The sequence below is a fragment of the Chelon labrosus genome (assembly GCF_963514085.1).
Source record: "Chelon labrosus genome assembly, chromosome: 16".
Taxonomy (NCBI): domain Eukaryota; kingdom Metazoa; phylum Chordata; class Actinopteri; order Mugiliformes; family Mugilidae; genus Chelon; species Chelon labrosus.
Genome location: NC_140349.1, coordinates 9,675,984 through 9,696,594, shown reverse-complemented (window position 1 = coordinate 9,696,594; position 20,611 = coordinate 9,675,984). Strand labels below are relative to the sequence as shown.

The 20,611-nt window shown below is 46.5% G+C and overlaps 1 protein-coding gene across 1 annotated transcript; it reads right to left on the bottom strand.

Annotated features, from left to right (window-relative positions):
• Nucleotides 1–438: 438 nt before the first annotated feature.
• On the bottom strand, nt 439–17,727 carry LOC311501293 (adhesion G protein-coupled receptor B1-like; the record flags this gene model as incomplete). Its single annotated transcript, XM_084563017.1, has 31 exons — nt 439–1,091; nt 1,318–1,368; nt 1,607–1,711; nt 1,823–1,858; nt 1,954–2,567; nt 2,757–2,796; nt 2,912–3,007; nt 3,128–3,299; nt 3,454–3,539; nt 3,640–3,706; nt 3,819–3,888; nt 4,004–4,154; nt 4,271–4,373; nt 4,486–4,589; nt 7,954–8,080; nt 9,785–9,828; nt 10,245–10,347; nt 10,592–10,661; nt 10,763–10,906; nt 11,400–11,508; nt 12,506–12,574; nt 12,708–12,902; nt 12,991–13,097; nt 13,202–13,303; nt 13,420–13,584; nt 13,679–13,843; nt 14,978–15,142; nt 15,506–15,670; nt 15,794–15,892; nt 15,988–16,137; nt 17,025–17,727. 31 exons carry the CDS (start codon nt 17,725–17,727, stop codon nt 894–896), a joined length of 4,575 nt encoding a protein of 1,524 aa, XP_084419143.1. The 3' UTR covers nt 439–893.
• Nucleotides 17,728–20,611: the final 2,884 nt, after the last annotated feature.

Genomic DNA, 20,611 nt, shown 5'->3' with positions numbered 1-20,611 from the left:
TCAATCATGAGGGGAATGGAAAATCTAAATATAGATCATAAGCTTAGTAAAGACAGAAACAATGCCAATCAAAACACTGGGAATAATCATTGGAATAATAATAAAAACCATGATCATAACAACAGTGAGAAGCACTATCAGCATGATCAAGCTTGCCCTCCGATATCAGAGTTATAGTCTCAACAGAGAGAGTCTCATTTTCGGCTCTGGAGAAGAAGTTCCAGGTGTGAAGCAGCACAAACAAAAAAATAAAATGGTAAAAATGATGAACTAACCCACTCCACAAAAAACTAAATGTGTACGCCCTTCTAACAAAGTGCAGAATACTGGAGCATGAAACTGGTCCCTTATGCTCTCTTGCCTTGTCCTGTTTTTGGAAGTTTAACTCGGCTGGAAGAAGAGCAGCCAAGAGTCCCGGCTGGTCCTCCCAAGAAGCAGGGAGGACGCGCCGCTTCATTGTTATTTAATTCTTCTTCAAAGCTGAGTTGAAGGAAAAAAGAAGCACAGACATGTCGACCACATCTTCTGAAACCCAGGCTGCAGGGTTCAGGAACCCGCCAGTGAAGCGTTAATGGTACCACAGACAGTCCTGGTCTGTGGAGGCCACTGATCGCTCCACTAACCCATTGACCTTTAGAGCACTCTGTTAAGAGGTGCTGATAAGTCCACACAGAGAAGCTACATTAAACATCCCTTCACCACCATCTCCACTCCTCCCTCTCTCCTTTCCTTCTTGCTCTGGTTGAGGGTTTGAAGACACTGATTCTGGGACCTACTCTCACTCCCTCCCTTTCTCGGCTTCCTCTACTCTATCCATTTAGGATCCCATTCCCAAACCAAAAAGGTGACGAGGTGAAATCAGGTGGCATCGCTAGCCCCCTTCCTCCTCCTCCTCAGACCTCCGTCTGCAGGTCGATGATGTCCTGCCCCACCAGAGGGATGGTGGTGCTGGCCTTCTCCCATTCCACAGAGTGCAGCTCCAGAGGCGAGGCAGCTAAGGGCTCCAGGTCTTTACGCACCCATGCAGGGGGTGACTGTGGTATTCCCCGGACTCCCTCCCATGGCCTCTCCAGAGGACCCTGCTGTTTGTCCTGTTGGAATACAAAGAGAAGCCACGTTAGCCGTTGTGCCACACATCAGGCCCGAGCAATTCCTGATATAATCAAAATGAAATGGGCTTCATCAGAGGTGATTTGCTAATAATGAAACTCATATTGCCATTTGGGCAAATGACTTGAGGCATGTGCAATATCTGATGGCGTGTCTTGTATATACGGCTTTAATTTTGAAACTGTGAGGTTGTATATAAACACTCACGCTGTGGTTCGTTTTGTCACTTCCTCCTGAAGACACACTCCATCTCACAGACTGTAAGAAGGAAGGAAGAAAATACATCCTTATTCAAATGACCTCCAGGTGCTGACAACCATAGTTCAATACACTATGTTGTACATCGTTTAATCAGGTCATCTTCACATCAGAGAATGTTTTAGCAGTAACGTTGCCTCTGTGCTTGCACTCCTTCTCATTATTTGTTTTGTTTTGTATTTCCTGAAAGTTGATGTCCATGGAAGTGTGGGATGAGAACAATGTCATGATGTGTTACCTTGCTGTCAGAAGCAGGAGACTCTCTGTCTTTCTCAGCGTGATGTAGCTTCCTGTTAAGGTCCTGGAACATGTTCTGGTGGCGTTTCTTGGTGTGCATTATTTTCTAGAGTAGACAAAATAAATGTTCACACAATTAGTGCTTGAGATAATGACTTTAACATATATTGCACGCCATTTATAATGTTTTCAGAGACGATATTCGAACAATAGTTACCTCAAAGTCCAACTCAGCGTAACGGGATTTCTGTCTCTGCAAAGACAAAGAGAGACAAAGAAAGTTGGTTAAGTTTGATGTTGGAAAACTTCAAAAAGAATGTGTAAAACAACTATTAGATCTCCTCTTACCTCCAAAGAGCTCATGGAAAGAGTGGAGATTGTCTCACTCTTGGACATCATGGAGTTCATGGACTCAAAGGTGTTCTCCAGGCTGCTGTGGGTGATGTGAGACTCACTGGACATGTTGTGGATGTTCTGGATTGGAGAGTCTCTCTCTGAATACGACACGCTGACCTGGTCGGGGTTCATTGACTTCATCCCAAAGGCAGCCTGGGGCTCGGCGAAGGGTCCGCCGAGGTGCATGAGTCTGGCCTGTGGCAGCTGCTCCACGCTGATGTTGTATTTTGTGGGGTCATCTTTAGGCTTGGACCTCAGGGTGGAGGTGGTGTTGGGCATGAGGACGTAGCCGCTGCCGTCGGACATGCTGCCCTCACGGGCGAGGTCGGCGTCCAGCTGCTTGAAGAGCTCCCCCTCGCAGACATACACGGGCTTCCCGCAGGACGGATCGACTCCTCCCACCAGCCGGCTTTTCTCTCTCTTCAGGGTGAGGGTGTGGCTGGAGTACTCGGGAACAGCCTGCATGTGACTCTTACTGGGGTTGGATGGCAGGGTGTGGAAGTTGGAGCCCATGGGGAGTGGCAGCTGAGGAGGAGGCATCTTCTCTTCGGAGGAACTCTTCATTCCTTCAAAGCAAAAAATGTAAGAGAGAGTTAAAAACGATGAAGAATCATGTCACGTCCAAAAAAAATCTACTTCAATAAACATGTTCTCTTTTTATGCAAGATCAGATGTTTTAAGTGCAAGGCGCACAGGAATTTACATGAAAATGGAAAAATGGTTAAGGGCAAGATGGGAAAATAAAATCTGCTCACCTTGTCTGCTTGAATCTCCATCCTTTTCGTTATCAGACTGCTGATAAAAGAACAAAAAAACATTCTATCAGTTTTTAATGTATGCACATATTCGTTTAGGGGCAAATGCAAGAGGCACTCAAGACATTAAAAAGGCAATAAGCCAAGAAATTTACCATAAGTTGGGGGTGGCCATTGTGCAGGGAACTGCCAGAGTCTCCATTTCCATCATCCTTGCGGTCAACTACTCTGCACTTTACAGCCTCCTGAACCTAATGAAGGGGTGGAAAAGTCAGGAATTTGTCCGCTGTACTTTAGCTTATGCAACCGCATGAAAAACGACCAAAACAAATTTTTTAATTTTTACATGCATTGTTATCCGTTTCTCTCACCTCTCTGCGCAGAATGCAGTGCACCATGACGATGATGAAGCCCTCGAGCGAGTCGAAGACGGCGAAGAGGATCTGAAAGAGGGCAGAGCGGCGGTCGGTGATGGCCAGGACTGCAGACATCCAGGTGAGGGCCAAGAGGGGCAGGACCACGCAGGAGCTCCACAGTGACGCCCTGCAGGGTGAGAAAAAAAAACAGATTAGATGCAACTCCTGTTGTGTGATGGCTAGGCTTGATATCAAAGCACATCATCAATAAACCCGTAATGGCGCTGATGAGGGCGATAAGCACAATACTCCTGTGTGCGGAGAAGATCAATAAGACCTACCCGGCTCTCTCCTTCAGTTTAACGTCGGTGATGCCGTCCTTGGATACCAGCTTGTTGAAGACCAGAATACCAATGACCATGTTCACCTGTTTGCAGGAAAATATACAGAAGAGAATATATATAAGAACAGGTAATGCATTTATAATGTGTTGAGACGTAATGGGACATCAAAGTCAGAATACGCACCAGAACGACAGCAGCAGCGGGGCCAACGAAGGAGTAGAGGAGTCCACCCTCAAGAGACAGCCAGCAGCTAGAGAAGAAAATGAAGAGGAATATTAATGCTTGAGCTAAAAGAAGAGATTTTCAAAATAAATGCTCAGAAAAAAGAAGATGCAGAAGCTGAAATCTGAGACTGGACTTACTAGTTGACCGTGCCGTATCCCTTAGCCTTTGTAAAACCCACAGACACTGCCACCACCAGTGCAGGAAGGCCTGTAAGACAGAAAACATGCAGAGCGGGGATAAGTTAGCGCCTACGAGATCAAGAAGCTACGGAGAGAAGAGAAGGTGAAGCAAGAGGTGAGCCTAAAGGAAAAAGCGCCCTTACCCCAGCCCAAGCACAAGAAGCGCTTGCGGATGATGCGGTTGCGCAGACGACCAGTGACAGCCATGTAGGACTGCCAAGCTTCTGTCAACACCCAGCAGAAAGAGGAGAGGAAAAAGAAGTGCAGGAGGGCAGCTACAAGAGTGCACACCACCTGTGGAAAGATGAGAAATCTGTGTCAGAGGCACTGCTGCATCCAGGTCCCCAAAGCAAGCAAATTTTGAGAACGGTTGAAAAGAGAAATTAGGATATGTTGGAGGTGCGCCTTACCTTGTTGCGAGCCTGAGTTTGTCCGATGAGAATGAGGGCGTTGGAGCATATAATGGAGAGGCAGAAATTGATAAGGATGACGGAGCGCTCTGAGCGGATGTACCTGGAGTTTTGGGAAAAGGGAGAATATGTTTAGGCATGAGCAGGCCAAATGGGAAAAGAGAAAGCACAGCCTTTAAAAGACACGGCTGGTCGTTGCTGGTAGGGTGACTTACTTCCACACGGAGACATAGATGATGATGAGGAGCAGCAGGGTGAGAGAGGAGACCCCACAGCCAACGATGAGAGTCACGGACGGGAGCAGTGCCTTGTCCATGATCTACGCAGAGGAGACAAGACCAAACATGCCTGTTAGAGCTGATTACCAACACACACTCGTGCAGAGACAAAAAACAAAACAAAAAAACAGCAGCGAGAGTCACGCGCAGAGCACGAAGCCTCTGGCCGCGTGCTATCTGGAATAGCAGACAGCTCCCTGTAGGCAAACGGTTGAATGGCACAATCAGGCCACGGCAGAGGCAAGGTGACCCCAAGGTGAACGTGTCAGAAAGATGGAGCGGCAAACTAAACAAACGGTCAGGGTCACTGCACTGGTCCATTGAGCTTTTGAGTCAGCAAATGAGGTGAGGAAGATACACACACATCTCTCTCTCTCCATTAAGCAGGCTGTTCAGCTCCCAGGGGCAGCTGTATCCAGCCGTTACTTTGAGCTGCTACAGCGACCTTCTAATAATTGACAGACATCCTCCTTTTTTTTTTTCTCCCCCTCTCCCTGTTAGATGTGCTGCTAGAATTTTTGGTGTATTTACGCCAACCAGCAGCTCCTTGTCAGTCCCTGGGGGAGCGAACAGGTGGACCATTATCACCTGCGCATTAATCTGCCACCACCTGCCCTTCTGATCTCTGACAGCAGCTTAGCGCCTGCCACTGCCAGCGGCGGTGACCGTCCCATGTTTCAAAGAGCCCTGGCACCGATCCTCTGGTGGAGGACCATTTTTTCCCCCTCCTCCCTGTCCTCTCCGTTGCTCGTTCACCTGGAGGGCCACCGGGTCACTGCTGCACATACACACACACACCGACCTCAGCTCCTCGAGACTTTCCCGAAACCCTTGCTGCTTCTCTAACACGCCTGCACATCCCCCGCAGATAATTGTGCGGTTTCACTGCATCTATAATCTTTGTGTCACACCTATTCTCGTGGCTCTAATAAGGTTTCAAGTTAATCTAGCACCTCTGATCAAGCTGTCATCACCGCGAAGCGTGTGAGCTGGATAAAACTCGTTCTGGCTACTGATAAAAAAAAGCAAAATCCCTCATTTACAAATGGTGTGATTATGTTTTTAATAATGTGCTGAAAGAGGGGAAAAGATGAGAAACAGCTAAGACTCCCAAAGGTGAGTGAGAAAGGGGCCTGAAATGTAATAAATCCACAGGTATCTAAGTATCACTGACAAAAGGGGAAGGAACGAGGCACGGCTTTGGCCTTCTTTTGATTTACGATGGCCATAAATTCTCGTATGTGGAGCACGGCTTCTAACACATTCGCCGCCGCCGATAGTGTCCCCGAATTTAAACGGTACAGCGCTGAGCCTTGAAGGATTGTTGCTCTCAATCTCTCAAATATGTGCCCCACATAGGCTTTTCCTGCTATCAAAGCACAGCTGGTGAAGTTCAGCCTATGGCGGCCAAAGACTAATTTAGTGTGGCAAATTTGTTCCCAAATCTATCCAACTACACCAGGAGTGTCCCAAAACAGATGGCAGATAGCAGATAGAGTGTTAAGTTGTCTTTCTGCTTTCACTGAATCTGGGGAAGGGGGAGAAAAAAAAAATAGTGCATACAGTATGTTCTGTTCCCGCTCTGTTCAGTCTCTATATCTGGGTTGAATCTTGTACCAGGGGCCGCTGAGTGACATTCAGACAGCTAGTTTGACCTAAATATGAAGCTTGCCTTCTGCCTGTCCTTGACCGAGTCACATGTTCTCATTTTTGAAATCTAAAGGAAGAAAGAGGTGCAGAGAAACCCTTCTTATCAGCTGTTTTACTTTTTTTTTTTTAAATGGTTACACCTGCGTTCAAGGGTATCTGCTGTGCTAACTGTGTTCACTGCTCCCACTGGGCCATCATGTGTCTAACACACATACTCTTGAAATGCCGAATGAGAGCGAACGCACTGCGGTGTCTGGCTGTGTTTCACATCTGCCTATTTCTGCCTCTCGCTTTCTTCTTGCTTGTGCTCCTCGTGCGGTTGCCATGCCAGGGAGACGTTATTGAAAATGTCCACGGCACACATCAAAGGATGGATGGAGAGGCAGGCGGGCGGGCGGGGGGGGGGGGGGGGAGAGAAAGGAGGAACCATCAGTGCATGACCAGACGTCTGTCTCTTATTGGTCCGCCTCTCTGGCATTTTCAGACTTGCTGCTGTGGCCGAAGAGGAAGGGGGAGTAGGATGAGGAGGAGGGGTGTGGATGTAATCGAGAATTCAGAGATATTGGCAGACAGAATGATTGGTGCAGCTGCCTTTCGTACTGTCGCGGGAGGTTGAAAGGAGGGTGTGTGTGTGTGTGTGTGTGTGTGCAGCCTATAACAAATATGGGAGGCGCTGTTCAGACTGGCAGCAGCAGAGCAAATCAAATCAAGGATGTAAACAACAGGTTGGGGGGCGGGGGGGCGAAGAAAACAACTGAGTGGGTTTAGCAGCAGAAAAACACCGCAGTCCAAACTCATGAAGCTTGTTTTCCTCCCTTCGCACACACTAAACAGATCTGAGGAAATGTGCACAATTAAAACACAGATTCCTCTCAAACTAACATGTTAATTGTTTATCAGTTGCTGCTGCAGCAATCAGATTCGAGCAGAGAGGGACAGAACATTTCCTCATGTCCTGAGGGGTCTGCTCAGAGAAGAGCAGACGAGGGGGGGGGCTTGTGTTATTTCCCCCCCCCCTCCCCTCAGCATCTCAGTTATCAAAAATCACACAGGCCGAGTTAGCGCTGCAGAAGCCGTTGCCAAGGCAACTGGAGAGCGAGCTGCTTTAGAGGCAACACGGTCTTAAGGGGAAAATTACACATTGTCTTTGCGCATGAAAATGTACAGCCGTGCACAATGGCAGATTTTTTTTTTGGTAATTAATGGCATTCAAGGTCCCCTGCACCAACTTTGCATATGCACACTTCAAAATCATGCAAGCTTAATTGATCATTAAGTCATCTTGAGTGATCGGATTATTAATTTAAGGTCAAAGCTTCTTAATTTCCATGCATATGCACCTGTAAGATGATTCCCACTGCATGCGATAAAAAAACTATTCTGTAAATTATGTTGCTGGCTGCAAGTGAATTAGCATCAAATTAAGAAGCCCGTGCAAAGATAAACAGGCGACAATGCAACTAGTAATATTCAGATTTTAAAGTCTAAATTCTCGCCATGCCAACATGTTTTTCCTCCTCAATAAAAAAAGGCTGAAATTCGCCCCCGATCAGAGGCACCTGCACGGAGACAAAGACGCGCTGGCAGGCACCGCTACAGCAAAACGCTCGAAAACAACAAGTACTACACGATGGCGCTGCACCGCATTCACAACCACACTGCACAAGAAAAAAAAAAAAAAATCACACACATTTCATTTCACATGCATGGCGGAAAACAAACGATTTCCATGTCGTGAGGAGAAAGACGACTTACCGAGTCGAAGTTGACGCGCGCTAAAATGGCGAAGGTGGAGAGGCTGTCACACACGCATTTGGTTCTGAATGAATGAACGGGGACCGCTCTGCAGCTCCGATTAGACCAAGACCCAAGCAGAGAAGAACTGCACAGGGGAAAGAGAGGGAAAGGCAACAGCGGGTTAGGAGAGGAGAGCTCTGACAGACTTCTCATGTGAATGTGTCTTTAGGGATTTTTAAAATGCTTTTTTTTTTTTTTTGTTATGACTGATGAAACAATATTCTCCTTGAGGTAGAGACTTATGAATATGATTTTTTTTTAAATGATGCAACATGCATTTTATTTCCTTTCCTTTTAAATACTAAAAGGCTGAAATACTTTGAGGAAACATTTTATATAACTTGGGGCTCATCATTCCTTCTGACTTTTACATGTATGTGATTAACAGCCATCTGTGCCATGATTAATCATGACAGGCCTCCATAAAAGTCATCATTTCTTGTCGTGTGCAGTCTTTCCTCAGAAAGCATGAGATTCATTTCAAGGTTTGTCCAGCTCACTGGAGACAAAGAACAAAGTGTCCCCTCTTTTTTTTTTGATAAAAGGATGGGGACGTGAAGAGAGTCTGAATTATGATTCTTTTCTCCATTTTGAGGAAGCCTACACTGCAAAACTACCTGCATTTGTTTGCAAGCAGCAGTGGCAGCAGAGCACAGAGGACTTTAAGCAACACCCTCAGGCACTGGTGAACACAGTGGGGCGTTATAGCCAGCAGGTCCAGCCGACAGCCACAGGGCCAGAATCATTCTGCCTGGAGTGGGCTTGACTGCCCTGTTTAATGTGTGCGGATAGTTTAAATGTTGCATCCTTGATTGTGGTGCAAAGGCTTAAAAATCATCAGTTAGTGTCGAGTTTTTTACTCTGCATCCATGATGGATAAAGCCCAACACTGGAGAAGCTAATGGACCATTTCCTGCGATGAGAGTGCTCTCAAACATATGAAACATGCGCAAACAAACAGTGACCCCCAAACTCTGCCATCGGCCACCGTCTCTATCCTGCAATTAATCACATCCTGTCAAAAATGAATCTAATTTGACCGGAGGCACATCGCCCTCCCTCTGAAAGTACATGAGTTAATTACATTTTCTTTCTTCCAATTCGTTTTTGCTTATGCTCTGACTCTGGTTGTGGTGGTTTGTTTGCATTTTCATTTCTTATCTCTCCACCACAAGCACAAGGATCTATCTAAATGCAAATGGTCCACCTGTGTATTGTTTCAGGAGGGCATAAGGGGAATGGGGCTGACTGATCCAGGCCAAGTAATTCAGATGCATGTAAGCACCTTTAAAAAGCGCCGCAGCCACAACGTTAACATGACTGAGAGGCGAGGGAGGGAGTGCTGGCCTTCTCTTTACACCGACATCTGCAGTGTGAACTATATAAGCGGTGCTGTACATGATGAGGTTAGAAGTGTTGCCTTTGTATATTTCTTTCTTAAGGATGTGGTTCATTTAAAGCGATGCAGGAGATTGAAGTGAAGTGCCACTCAGTCAGAGCTGCTGTCATCACGGTTGTCATTTCTTAAGTGTGTGTGCTATGCGGTAAGTATGTCAGACAGCTGACGGAGGCCTAGCGCTTCTGGCTAGGGGAGATGGGTCAACACGAACACGCTGTGGCGCGTCCCTCAGATATAACTGACATGAAAAATGGATGAAAGATTATTGCCTTCTCTCTGGTGAGTGTGCTTTAGGACGGCGAGGGGGAGGGTCGAATGTTCATACGCGGTGACAGGCACAAGACTGTGATTCACATTTAAGAGGGAAAAACAACCGTGGTCAACACTTACGTCTCGCTCTCGTCCCATGAGAGGCACGTCTCATTCATGGTGCCCTGCAAAGGAGAGGTAGATGGAGAAGGCCGTGTGAGGAATCTCTTCAGATAAGGGAAATGAGTAGGTCGGGACACCTCACTATAAACGTGTGAGATGCAACAGCTTGCTACCAGCCACCTGCCCACATTTCTCACCACCCTCCCTTGTATTGCAATCATGAGACTAAAAACGGCTTCTTATCGGCTAATTTCTGCACACGTCTTATCGTCGTCATGGGCTGACCAGCCGCTGTCGCCTTTTCCAAGTTTCAACTCACACGAGCAGGCTAAGTAAAAAGTCACAGTGTCACGGAAATGTCAGCAAAATGTCAGTCCCTGTGCACCGAACAAACACCCGGAGGGTGGGGTGGTGGTGGGGGGGGGGGCTGATATTTTTTGCAGGGCTCCATTAGATTGCATAACAGTCAGGGACTCACATTATGGAGGTGGGGGAACTCGATCTCGACGGGGGACGACAGGAGAGTCGGGGTAGGCTTGACAATAACGGACACCACCTTAGAGTTGAGCAGGGTGGTGTTACTGTGGAGGAAGAGGAAATAACAGTCAGTGTGGTGCAATTAAGATGTCAAAGCAGAATAAATCAGCTTGGATATGATATACAGTATAGCTGTGCGTCATTACAACAAAAACATGTTCATGAATACAACACTATATAAAGTGTTTTTTTTTTTTTTTTTTAAATAAGGGCGCCATCTTGTGACCAGAAAATATATTTCATGGAAGTCCAGTTTTATGCATTTAACAGCTGAAAAAATGTTGTTACCTCTGGAAGGACAGGATAGAAGCAAGGTTTCTGTAGAGGACGATGCCAGTCACAAAAGCATCATTGCCGTCTGGGGGAAGCAAAAGAAGAACAAAGGCCCACTCAGACTCAGATTCACACAACTGCACATTCCTTTATCTCTTAGAATTTGTTCCGTTCGTTTGATCTTACCAGTTGATTCGATACCCAGAGCATCGCGGGACACTGAGATCTTCTCCTCAGAGGTTCTGACCCAGTCCAGCATGCCTCTCCAGCCCTTCACGGGGAAGGTGAAGTTGGAGCTTGTAGTTGTGGGTCGCTTGTGGATACTCAGCACTGAGGAGGACAGAGATGGAGGAACAAGGGGCTTTTATTAGCGAACAGCACTCAGAGATAATCTTCTTAAACATCCTTACACTGGCTGGAGAACTGTCTGAATGTACTGATGCAAGCAGCGCCAAAGACATTCTGCTGAAATGTGATGTCTATTTGACCGTGACAGTCACTAAATCTGGTCACTTTCACTGAGAGTGATTCAGCGTGTGGCGTTTACATTTCACACTCAGTTATTTCTTGCGGTGTTCAATAAGTTTGTGCAAAAGCCACACAAGCGTTATGCCAGATACACTCTCACAGCATCTCTAAGATGGCACGAGTCGTACGCTCTGCAAGTGATGGACTCGACTGTCTTGACTGTCATAACTGATGCATCTGCTGCTGCTTATGTGGACTCGGGCGAGATTGAGATTGATGGCAGAACCCGGCTGGAGAAAGGACAAATCATTCAGACACAAGCAGAGAGCAGCTGGCAGAGGAAATTAGGGCTCACCTAAATTCTCGGTGACTTCATAAATGTCCTGGAAGCCGCTCATTTGCATACCGATCATGTTCACAAAGTCCTCAACAAGGCGGAGGAACTCTTTAATGCTGGCACCCATCTGGACACAAAGGAAGGAACAGAGTCAGAAATAGAGAACATTGGGACAAAGGGGACAAGGACATATTCTTCTCATTTTATTATACGTAAGCAGCTTAATTGCACACTTTAGCAAGGATACAGTCTATTGAAAAGATGACCATATTTGGATTTCCTACTCTGGTACTAGTCCATCTAGTACTTTTTCTTTCAAAGCGCTCAGCAGTGGACTGAAAAAAAAAGCACACTTCTTGCTGCTATGCAACCTCAGAACTTCCTTATGGCCATAAATGGGCAGGCTGTTGATTCATACTCAGTTTTTTTTTTTTTTTCTTGTCCTCGCTCTCTTGTTCGGTGGAAGGGAGGGCTGCCTGACTTGCGTATCTCTGACGCAGAACTGCAGCGATGTGGGCGCAAGGTGTATGCGATGTACTGTCTGTGTCTCCTTACAACAGCCATCAGTATGTAGGATGGCACGGAGACTCACAGATTGCAGAGTGGGAGTAGTGATTTTCCCTGATTCAGTGCCACTCTTTCTCTCTCTCTCTCTCTCTCCGCTCGCTGTCACCTTGGAGTGCTTTCTCCTGTCGCAGTGGCCTTTGCTAATTCACCCGCCTGTTTTTAGTTTGTGCACAAACACGTGCTCACTCTCTGCAGTGGGAGTTCTGCTTTCCGAACTTTCCGACCTGGCTGTCTCGTCTATCTTAGGGAGCTTGATTAGTAGGAGCTGTTTCTTCACTCGCTTTAGCAGGAACACTGCTAGAGCGTCATGAAAGTGGGGAGAAGCTATGTCAACAGGTGGTCCAACGCGACAGAGTTTGGCTGTAAGAATAACTTATGAACTAAGTAGGCCATGCTAGATGATAAGTCTGTCTAATTTGAGCTGCTTTTACCTCTTGACATTCTAGTTTGGCTGAATAAAAGGGCATTTCAGAATTTTAATGAGTGCATGTTTTTGTAGTCGAACCTTTTAAATTATCATCCCATCCCCTGTCCATGTGCACCCTCTTATCACGTACCAGCTGTGTTTCTTCCCATTTGTCACGATGTTCCTCCTTCAGTAAGTTGCTGATGGTCTGGACATAATTCTGGAGAGCATTAAAATGGAGACAGAGGTGTAAGAAGAAACCAAATCCAGCTTGATTAGACACCATTTTTGGCCACAGACGACTATAAATAAATATGCACACAGTCACAATTGGGCACGTTTCAATTTCTCACCTCGACGTCGGCGTTGCTCAGCCTCAGCCTGGTTCCCTTGTAAAGCTCGGTGGTGTTCTTGAGGATCTCCATGACAGCCATGAGGTCGCCGCTGTACTTGGCTCCTTCATCGGAGGAGAATCTAAGACGTGAAATCACCTCGGCGACACCATCCACGCTCTGTCCCATCTGAGCTTTGCTGAGGTAGTCCCTTGACTACACATGAAGAATTGAGAGATTAGTCTGAAACTTTCTCTGGGAAATGAGAACAAAACTTTTAGTTATCTGTGCTTTGAGGGCTTACCAGCATCTGAATGTTCTCGTAGTTCTTGGAGACACACTTGATGTGAGTAGGGTTCTCCCAAGAGGCAAGGCCTACAGCGTCAAGGGTGCACCGACGCAGAACCAGACCTGTCCACAGGAGAAAGCGGGTTATTGTTGTTGGCCTAATGCAAGATGATAAACAGTACAAAGACAAAGCACATCCAGCATCGCTGTCCTTGATGTCACCGTACCTGAGGCATCAGCAGGGCAGCCGGTCGCAGCCATGTCTCCAGCGGGGGTTTTCTTCCACACAACTTCTCCAGTGTTCTGCTCAGGGCAGATCTCATGGGGCTCTAAAAAACAAATAAACATATATGATGAGATGATTAACCTATCTATACTCTTTGGTTTTAGACCAACATTATACTGTGCTGAGACTACACTTATTTACTGCATTACAGCCACTAACCAGGGCATCTCTTCTCATTGCAACGCTTCTGTTCTCCTGTTTCACCGGGGCAAGGTTCTCCTCCAAAGAAAGGTCCTTCACAGACTCTCTGCCTCTGCTGAATGCCTCCACCACAGGTCTTGCTGCAGCTGCCCCATGTGCTCCACGAATGCCAGCGTCCATCAACTGCAGAGAGTGATCCACACCGTGAAATCTGCACTTTGAGCCGATTTGTTTCTGTTTTATCTGCACGTTTAGTCTGAAATTTGCTTTTATTTACCGGGACAGTCCTTCAGGAAGCAATTGGAGGTCTCTTTCCAGCCGCCGTGGCACTCTGAGCCCCCGTAAGACGGCCCGTTGCACTCCCTGGTTCTCTGCATGGTGCCGTTGGAGCAAGAGGCAGAGCACTCGGTCCAGGCAGACCACTCGTTCCAGGATCCGTCCACTAGAGGGGGGCAGAGGAACGTACATATGCAAGAGCGTTAGAGCCAGAGCGGAGACAAGACAGAGCCTCAGGCCACAGGCATCAAGCCACACTCCCTGACGCTGTTTAGAATTCACATGGTCTACTTTGGCTGCGTTTATGTGAAAAAGAAAGTCAGTTGTGGGCCCTTCAAGAATGACTGCATGCACCTCTCAATTTCTCAAGATCCACTGAACTTGTTTATAACATTATGAGCATTACTGCAATTGACACTTTTCTAATAGGTCATGCACACCAAGATTTTTTTTTTTGCCTTATTGAGTAATAGTACAGCTATGAAAACTCAATAATGGGCAAAAAAACCACCTTTCAGATTATGGCAGATTTAAAATGGGGAGTACAATAGCCCTGGGAAGATTGAAAAATCTATTGCAATTAAACGGTGCCTTGCAAAATTTTAAAATAAATGGAACAAAGTGAATAGTCTTAAAAAATGAGATTGGTCAAATTAAAAAAAAAAAATCTATTATGCTAAATGGGCCATTTAGGGTGACTTAATTTCCTAAGCCTTTCTGTTTCAGATGAAATGTATAATCATCTCTCAGTAATGACTCTGAGCCCCTTCTCTGTATTGACAGTAAATCAGCTGTGGCACACAGAGACATCTGCTGATGGTAAAATGCAACTGCAGCAAGACAGTATTCTGATAAAGGACTCACTTTTTACATAAAGGCATTACGACCAAAAAGTAAAACTGCAGCTGTGATTTCGTAATGAGTTACACCTTTTCAGCACACGTGTAGGTGGCAGAGTGGGGAAGAACTAAACTTCTAACAGGCAGAGTGACCATGAGCGCCGCGTGAGTCACTGGTGGCTTTTATAAAGCCACTGACTAATACCCACGGAGGCTTTTATTCTTATGCGTCATACGTAATGTCAACCTGCCACTACAGTTGCTGTTTGTGATGCCGGTGATGCCAATAAGTGGTTTAATTAGCTCTCGTGTCTGAATCAGATAGCTGGAGGGTTAAGTATAACAGCCCCAGTCAGTTGTCATGGATTTGACAGGCACAAAAGAAAAGAGAACAAACTGGACAATAGATGCAATGTTGGGAATTTTAAGTAGCATGATCCAGAATTAAGACTCTGACTCACCTGGGCAGACAGCAATGTTGCAGAACTTGGTTTGTCTTGTTGGGCCGCGGCAAGGCTCTCCTCCATTCTTGGGCATCTTGCATGTGCGGGTGCGGTCACGATAACCGCGGCCACACGTGGATGAGCACAAGCTCCAGGGGGTCCACTCATCCCAAGCACCATCCACTAAACAAAGGTATTCTGAATTAACTGGAGGTTCATAACGTTTAAGTGGAACAGAAACATTATGTAAGCTCTCCACTAGGTGGGGCAGCCCTCTACACAACACCACTGCTCTATTTTCTCAGCATTGAATAGAAGCCTATTTTCCACAATCCAATCTCAGCGTGTGAAGCTCAAAAATGCCCCTCTAACTTGCCTGCCTCTGGTTATCTACTTTTCCTTTGTGACTGGTGCTGTACAAAGGGAAATCATTAAGATATAATGGCCTACCTCTATTGTGTCCCTAACATTTTCTAGATCACACGTTCCTCTGTTCTTTTCTCACCCTGTCACGCTCACATTGGAGAGGACGAATCAGACACTCACCAGGGCAGACGGCTGTGTTATTACATGGCCGGTTCTCACGAAGGGGTCCTGTGCACTGGGTGGTGAAGGAAGAAGTTGCACAGACACGGGAACGGCCCTGCCAGCCCTCCCCGCAGGTGACTGAACATGAACTCCAGGAGGACCACTCATCAGTCTTAGCATCTACTGTGAACAGAGGGAATTAGAGGGTCATCAAAACTTTAACACTCAGAAAGGTCAAGATAACGTTTTGTTGTGCCTTCCTGTGAGTGGAATCAGATATTTTCACTGTTTTGTGGTTTGTCTCACCTGCTTGGGTGGCAACAACTCCGTGGTTAGGCTCATCAGCATTGTCTCTCTTCAAACCGACGATGGCCCGCAGACCCTGGCTCCTGTTGCGCTCTTTGCCTGAGAGAATTGGAAAATTGCACCGTTATTGCCTTGAATCTGAGCCACCTGCAGCAGGGCTCCCACTCAAATGACTGAATTACAGGTGAGCTTACCAATGCAGGGCTGAGGGTTGCAAGCCCGTCCTTCCTCAACTGTTCCCTCGCACACACCATCATCAGGCTGGCAGGTTCGGCTGCGCACCTGGACTCCGCCGCCGCATTCCTGGCTGCATACGGACCAGCGGCCCCAACCAGCCCAGCCCTCTGCAAGAAGAGACAAGAAGAGAAAAAAAAATTGATTGTGCTGCATGAAACAATTGTAATCCAGCTGAAACTAGGTTGTGTAAATTTTGACATTTTTTTGCACGCTTTGTGTAAAAGGTGCACAAAGGATGAGTCAGCAAACATTCTCTGACTTCATACGTGGAAGGACAGGAAGTGAGTAATATTCGTTTTATGTGCAGAGAATGAGCAAGGACGATCTTTTGTGAGCAGAACGGAGCACTCAATCCAATAGATGTTCCATTTGAAATGGTGATTGTTTGCTTTTAACCACTTGGTGCAAACCACGGCAGAGTGAGCGGTGTGTGTGAGGCGTTGCTATGACGACCTGAAGTGCAGCGCTTCGATTTGTGCCGCCAGCTGACTGTGAGGTCTTTGTGCTCCGTTCTGCCTCCCCCCCAATCTAACTCACAAACATGCCCTCTATCTTGCCCTAACACCCCGACTCCTCGCTAACCGTCGAGCCCGGCGAGCCTGCCTGAGACAAAATGAAGAGCTGCCGATGTGTGTGGTTCAGGAGGACCTGCCACTTAGGCCTCATGATGTTCTGGCAAATATCCCTAACACCTTTCATTAACTTCCCATTACTTCATGGCTTCGAAGTTCCCACTGTTTGCCTGTGCCCCTCCTCTGCAGACATGGATCATTACCCTCTGCAGCTACTAAGTGATAGCTCGGCTGGAGGCAGCCCGCAGAGCTTTGGGGTCTTGAAGCACATAACCCCCTTAACAGTCTAGCCCAGGGGGATGCTATCGTAAAAAACACAACATCTTTGTTTGGTTCTTTTCATGTTAAATGTTTTGATAAAACTCTTGAGATTTAGTATTTCTTTAATATTTTTAAGTGCGTACTAAATGAATCAAACTTACTGATGATCTCAGCATCGCGTCCGTTGTCTCTGGGAACGGGAAGGCATTTCTCAACATAGACACCGCCCCTGTAGCAGCTTCCTGGTTTCCTCTTTGGGGCTTCCCAGCACTGGCATGGGGTGTTCATGATGCCACAGGGATAATCGTGGGTGCTACTGGACAGGCACTTCTCCAGCCACTGGCACAGCATCTGGCAAGCGGGCATACTTGGGTTCCTCTTCCCCACGACCAGAAACTCAGCCTTGAACTCGCTAACATCACTCTCCCCCGCCACGATCTCCAGGCCATTTCTTGGGGCAACCTTGCGGATCTGCAGGAACTGCTTGCTGGACTCCAGGTAGGTGACCGTGGTTGAAGCGTCGCAGAGCCGGACCACCTCATCAAAGCTCTCCATACCCAGGTAGGTGCGAGAGGTCTCGATGAAGGAGTCGAACTGGAAGGTCCTGATCTGGCGGGGCACGCAGGTGTCGGTGGGCTTGGTGATTTTCATGTAGACGGTGTAGCGGCGAGGGTCGGGATTCTGCAGGGTCCAGGAGCACGGGGTGGAGTGCAGGGTGGTCGTGGAAGAGAATACACCAAAGAAGCGGCTCTGTTCCAGGGTGGCACAGGTGGCAGAGGCCGGGCCGGAGGGAGTGCAGGAGGTCAAACCGAAGAAGAGCAGGACGAGGGCCACACAGGGGCCGGTAAACGCTGACCGCGCCATTGGGTCGGCTTTGATAGAGATGGTGTTGATCTTGTTTCTGTGGTTGATGGTTTAACCAGGGTGGTTTCTTTGACTTCTTTGTTGCAAGTTACTGCACTTGATTCAGATCTCTTACTTATCTTCACAACCCCTCTGAAGAATTGTTGGATTTGTAGGTTTTAGTACAGCAGACAGGCTGTCATGTCTGTACCAGAGAGGGTGCTGCAGAAAAAGAGAGAAATGAAGCAGAGAAGAGATGTGTCAGTATGCACCAGTGTCTAAGTAATCTGAATAAAGACCAGTTATTAGTATGCAAAATAGGATCTATCTGCAAATTTCAACAATATTCATGAGCTGCCTTTTGATTAAACCTATTGTTTAACTAATACACATGCCTCAGGGATCTGCCTATGATCGGTATCATTGTGTTTTAGAGTATGTTCAATGATCTGAAATGCCCTGTTCTTCGGGACATAATTGCTCAGGCAGTGCAATTAGAGTAGTTCACAGCAAGCTGGTATCTCCAAGCTTTTGCTCTTTCCTCCCACACACTGAACTGTACTGCGAATTATGTGCGTCAGTCTGACGTCCATAGAAGCATTGCCACTGGCAACGAGAGACGCTTATTAGTTCCATTATTTGCGCTATGCACTCCTCCTATTGAGTGGTAAACAAGAGAAATGGTTAGTCTGTGTCCGTGGTGAGGTGTGATTACATACCCCGCTGTGGCATTTCAAAAATTATCTCGGGAGTATTTCCTGCATAACATACCAGAGCATGAAGCAAAATGATGTGAGTGACTAATGAGTCTGTCTGCAGAGTCTTTCTGCATATTAAGGTAAATGCATGCACGCTGGTGCAGATGCATGCAAATTTTCCACTTATAATTCACTAAAACATACTCTTATCATTTTTTTTTCTGCTTTTCTGCAGAATGGCTGCATGCATTCAAATTAAACATCCTTAGTGCTTATGACTTTTGTTGCTTTGTTTGGACCTCACTTTATTTCGTGCAGACTCTGGCTTTAACCGTTGCAGGACTAATCCTGCCGAGAGAAAGAGCGCGCAGTCACTGTCAAGGTCTCTGCACTCGACTGGACCAATAGAGGTAAAGGGATAGATGCTCCTTGGAGCTCTGACGAGAATAAGAAACACTGTTGCTCAGCAACATCTTTTCCCGTGGAGTGACGGTTACACTTCCTCTTTTCATTTGTGTCTCATTATTGCGAAACATCTTCCATGGTGAGATACAATGCATTAGTTGTGATCAGGCATTGGATGACAAAGGAAGCATAAAGTGTTATATCAGACTTTGCAGTAAATGCCTGTATTTGCTCTATGCGACCAAGGGGTTAATCATAAAGATGGGGCAGCGCAGAGCAGGCACAATTGATGCCTATAGCGACACTCACTTTGAGAGGCACCTGCACTTTTCAGGCAGAGAACTCATAATTGCGATCCTCACATCTCTTTTCACATCCCTCCCTCCCTCTCTGCCACTCTAACCCTCCCTCTCATGTCTGTGAGCAACAGCAAAGACCTCTGCTTTGTGTCGGCGGGTGTCTCTCTCCCGCCTCCCAACAACCGGAAGCGCCATGAATGGGCATCTGATGAGGCACAGAGTAGAAAAGAAAGGTCCAGCTGTCGCGGGAGAACTTGCTCTTTCTCCACATAGCCGCTCACTCCCCCCACCCCACCCGTTCTCTCTGTCCCTTCCCCTTGCTTGTCCACTTGCTGTCGTCAACAACATTTCTGCATAGCGGGCCGTCTAAAGAGCGGGCAGATTGTTGTTATGGAGACGGGGTTTATTTTTTGCAGATCACTGTGAAAAACACACAAAACTGCAAATAAGCCGTCAGCGACATGCTTTCTATTTATGTAGGCGTGCACAGTTTTGTACAAGCCTGTCTCATCCCAGATACAAGCAAGTGTATGAGCAAGAGAAACTGTGTAACGCTGTAAAGCATAACAAACACGCACACATGCTGAGCTGTGGCATTTTCACCGGCTGTTGGTGAACAGGTGGTTAAATAATTTGCATGACTACTTGAACCAGAAAGCTGTAAAAAATATCTGAGGTAGGCTTATGCAAACATTGATATGTGATAAAGAGGACAGCAAGAAATAAAATCTAAATGAATTAAGACAAACTGATTGCAATTCAATGATGTTAGACCTTCGCAGCTGGTAGGTTATGATTTTCCAGCCGGACTGAAGCTGAGACATTTGAGCTAAACTGTCTGAATGTTGTTCAAGATTTTTTCCCTACTGTCTCTGTCATTCTCTGTCTCTAAGTGCAGAGACAGGCGATTACAATCTTTCTTTCTTTCCTCTGGAAGTTGCTGAAGCAAACCTAGGAAAAGCCACTGTTGTAAGCATTACATGGTTGAGCATCCAGGTATTGCTCAGCTCTTTCTTTTGCTGCGTACAGCAAGCACTTGCACACATGTGCGAGAGACTAGACCACTTTAAAAAAGCTTTGCTTCAAATCTATGAGACAGCACCAACAACGGAACAAAACGGATCACTGCAGACTGCTGATACGAACTCTGTGCAGCTTAAGGGCGAAGTTCTAAGTGTGTGTTTGTAAATTCTGATTACAGCAGAGTTTAAATGTACTGCTGGTGCTGTATGAATTTCTTTTAGACATCTTAGAAAAGTGAAACAGGCAAGCAAATGTAACTTTTGTTGGGTTACTTACTTGCACAGTCTTTGCTTATTGCTGTGCAAGTGATTAAAGCTTCTATCTACAATGCATTCAGCTGTCACTGTAAAAGCATCTGCAATAGAAAGTGCTGTTTAATGATGCATTGTTTTGTAACATCTTCCACAGCCACACCCAAAGTTGTCATGCAATCTGATCTATACAAGTATACCAGAAAGTTCTCTCGTCAACCTGTTGCCA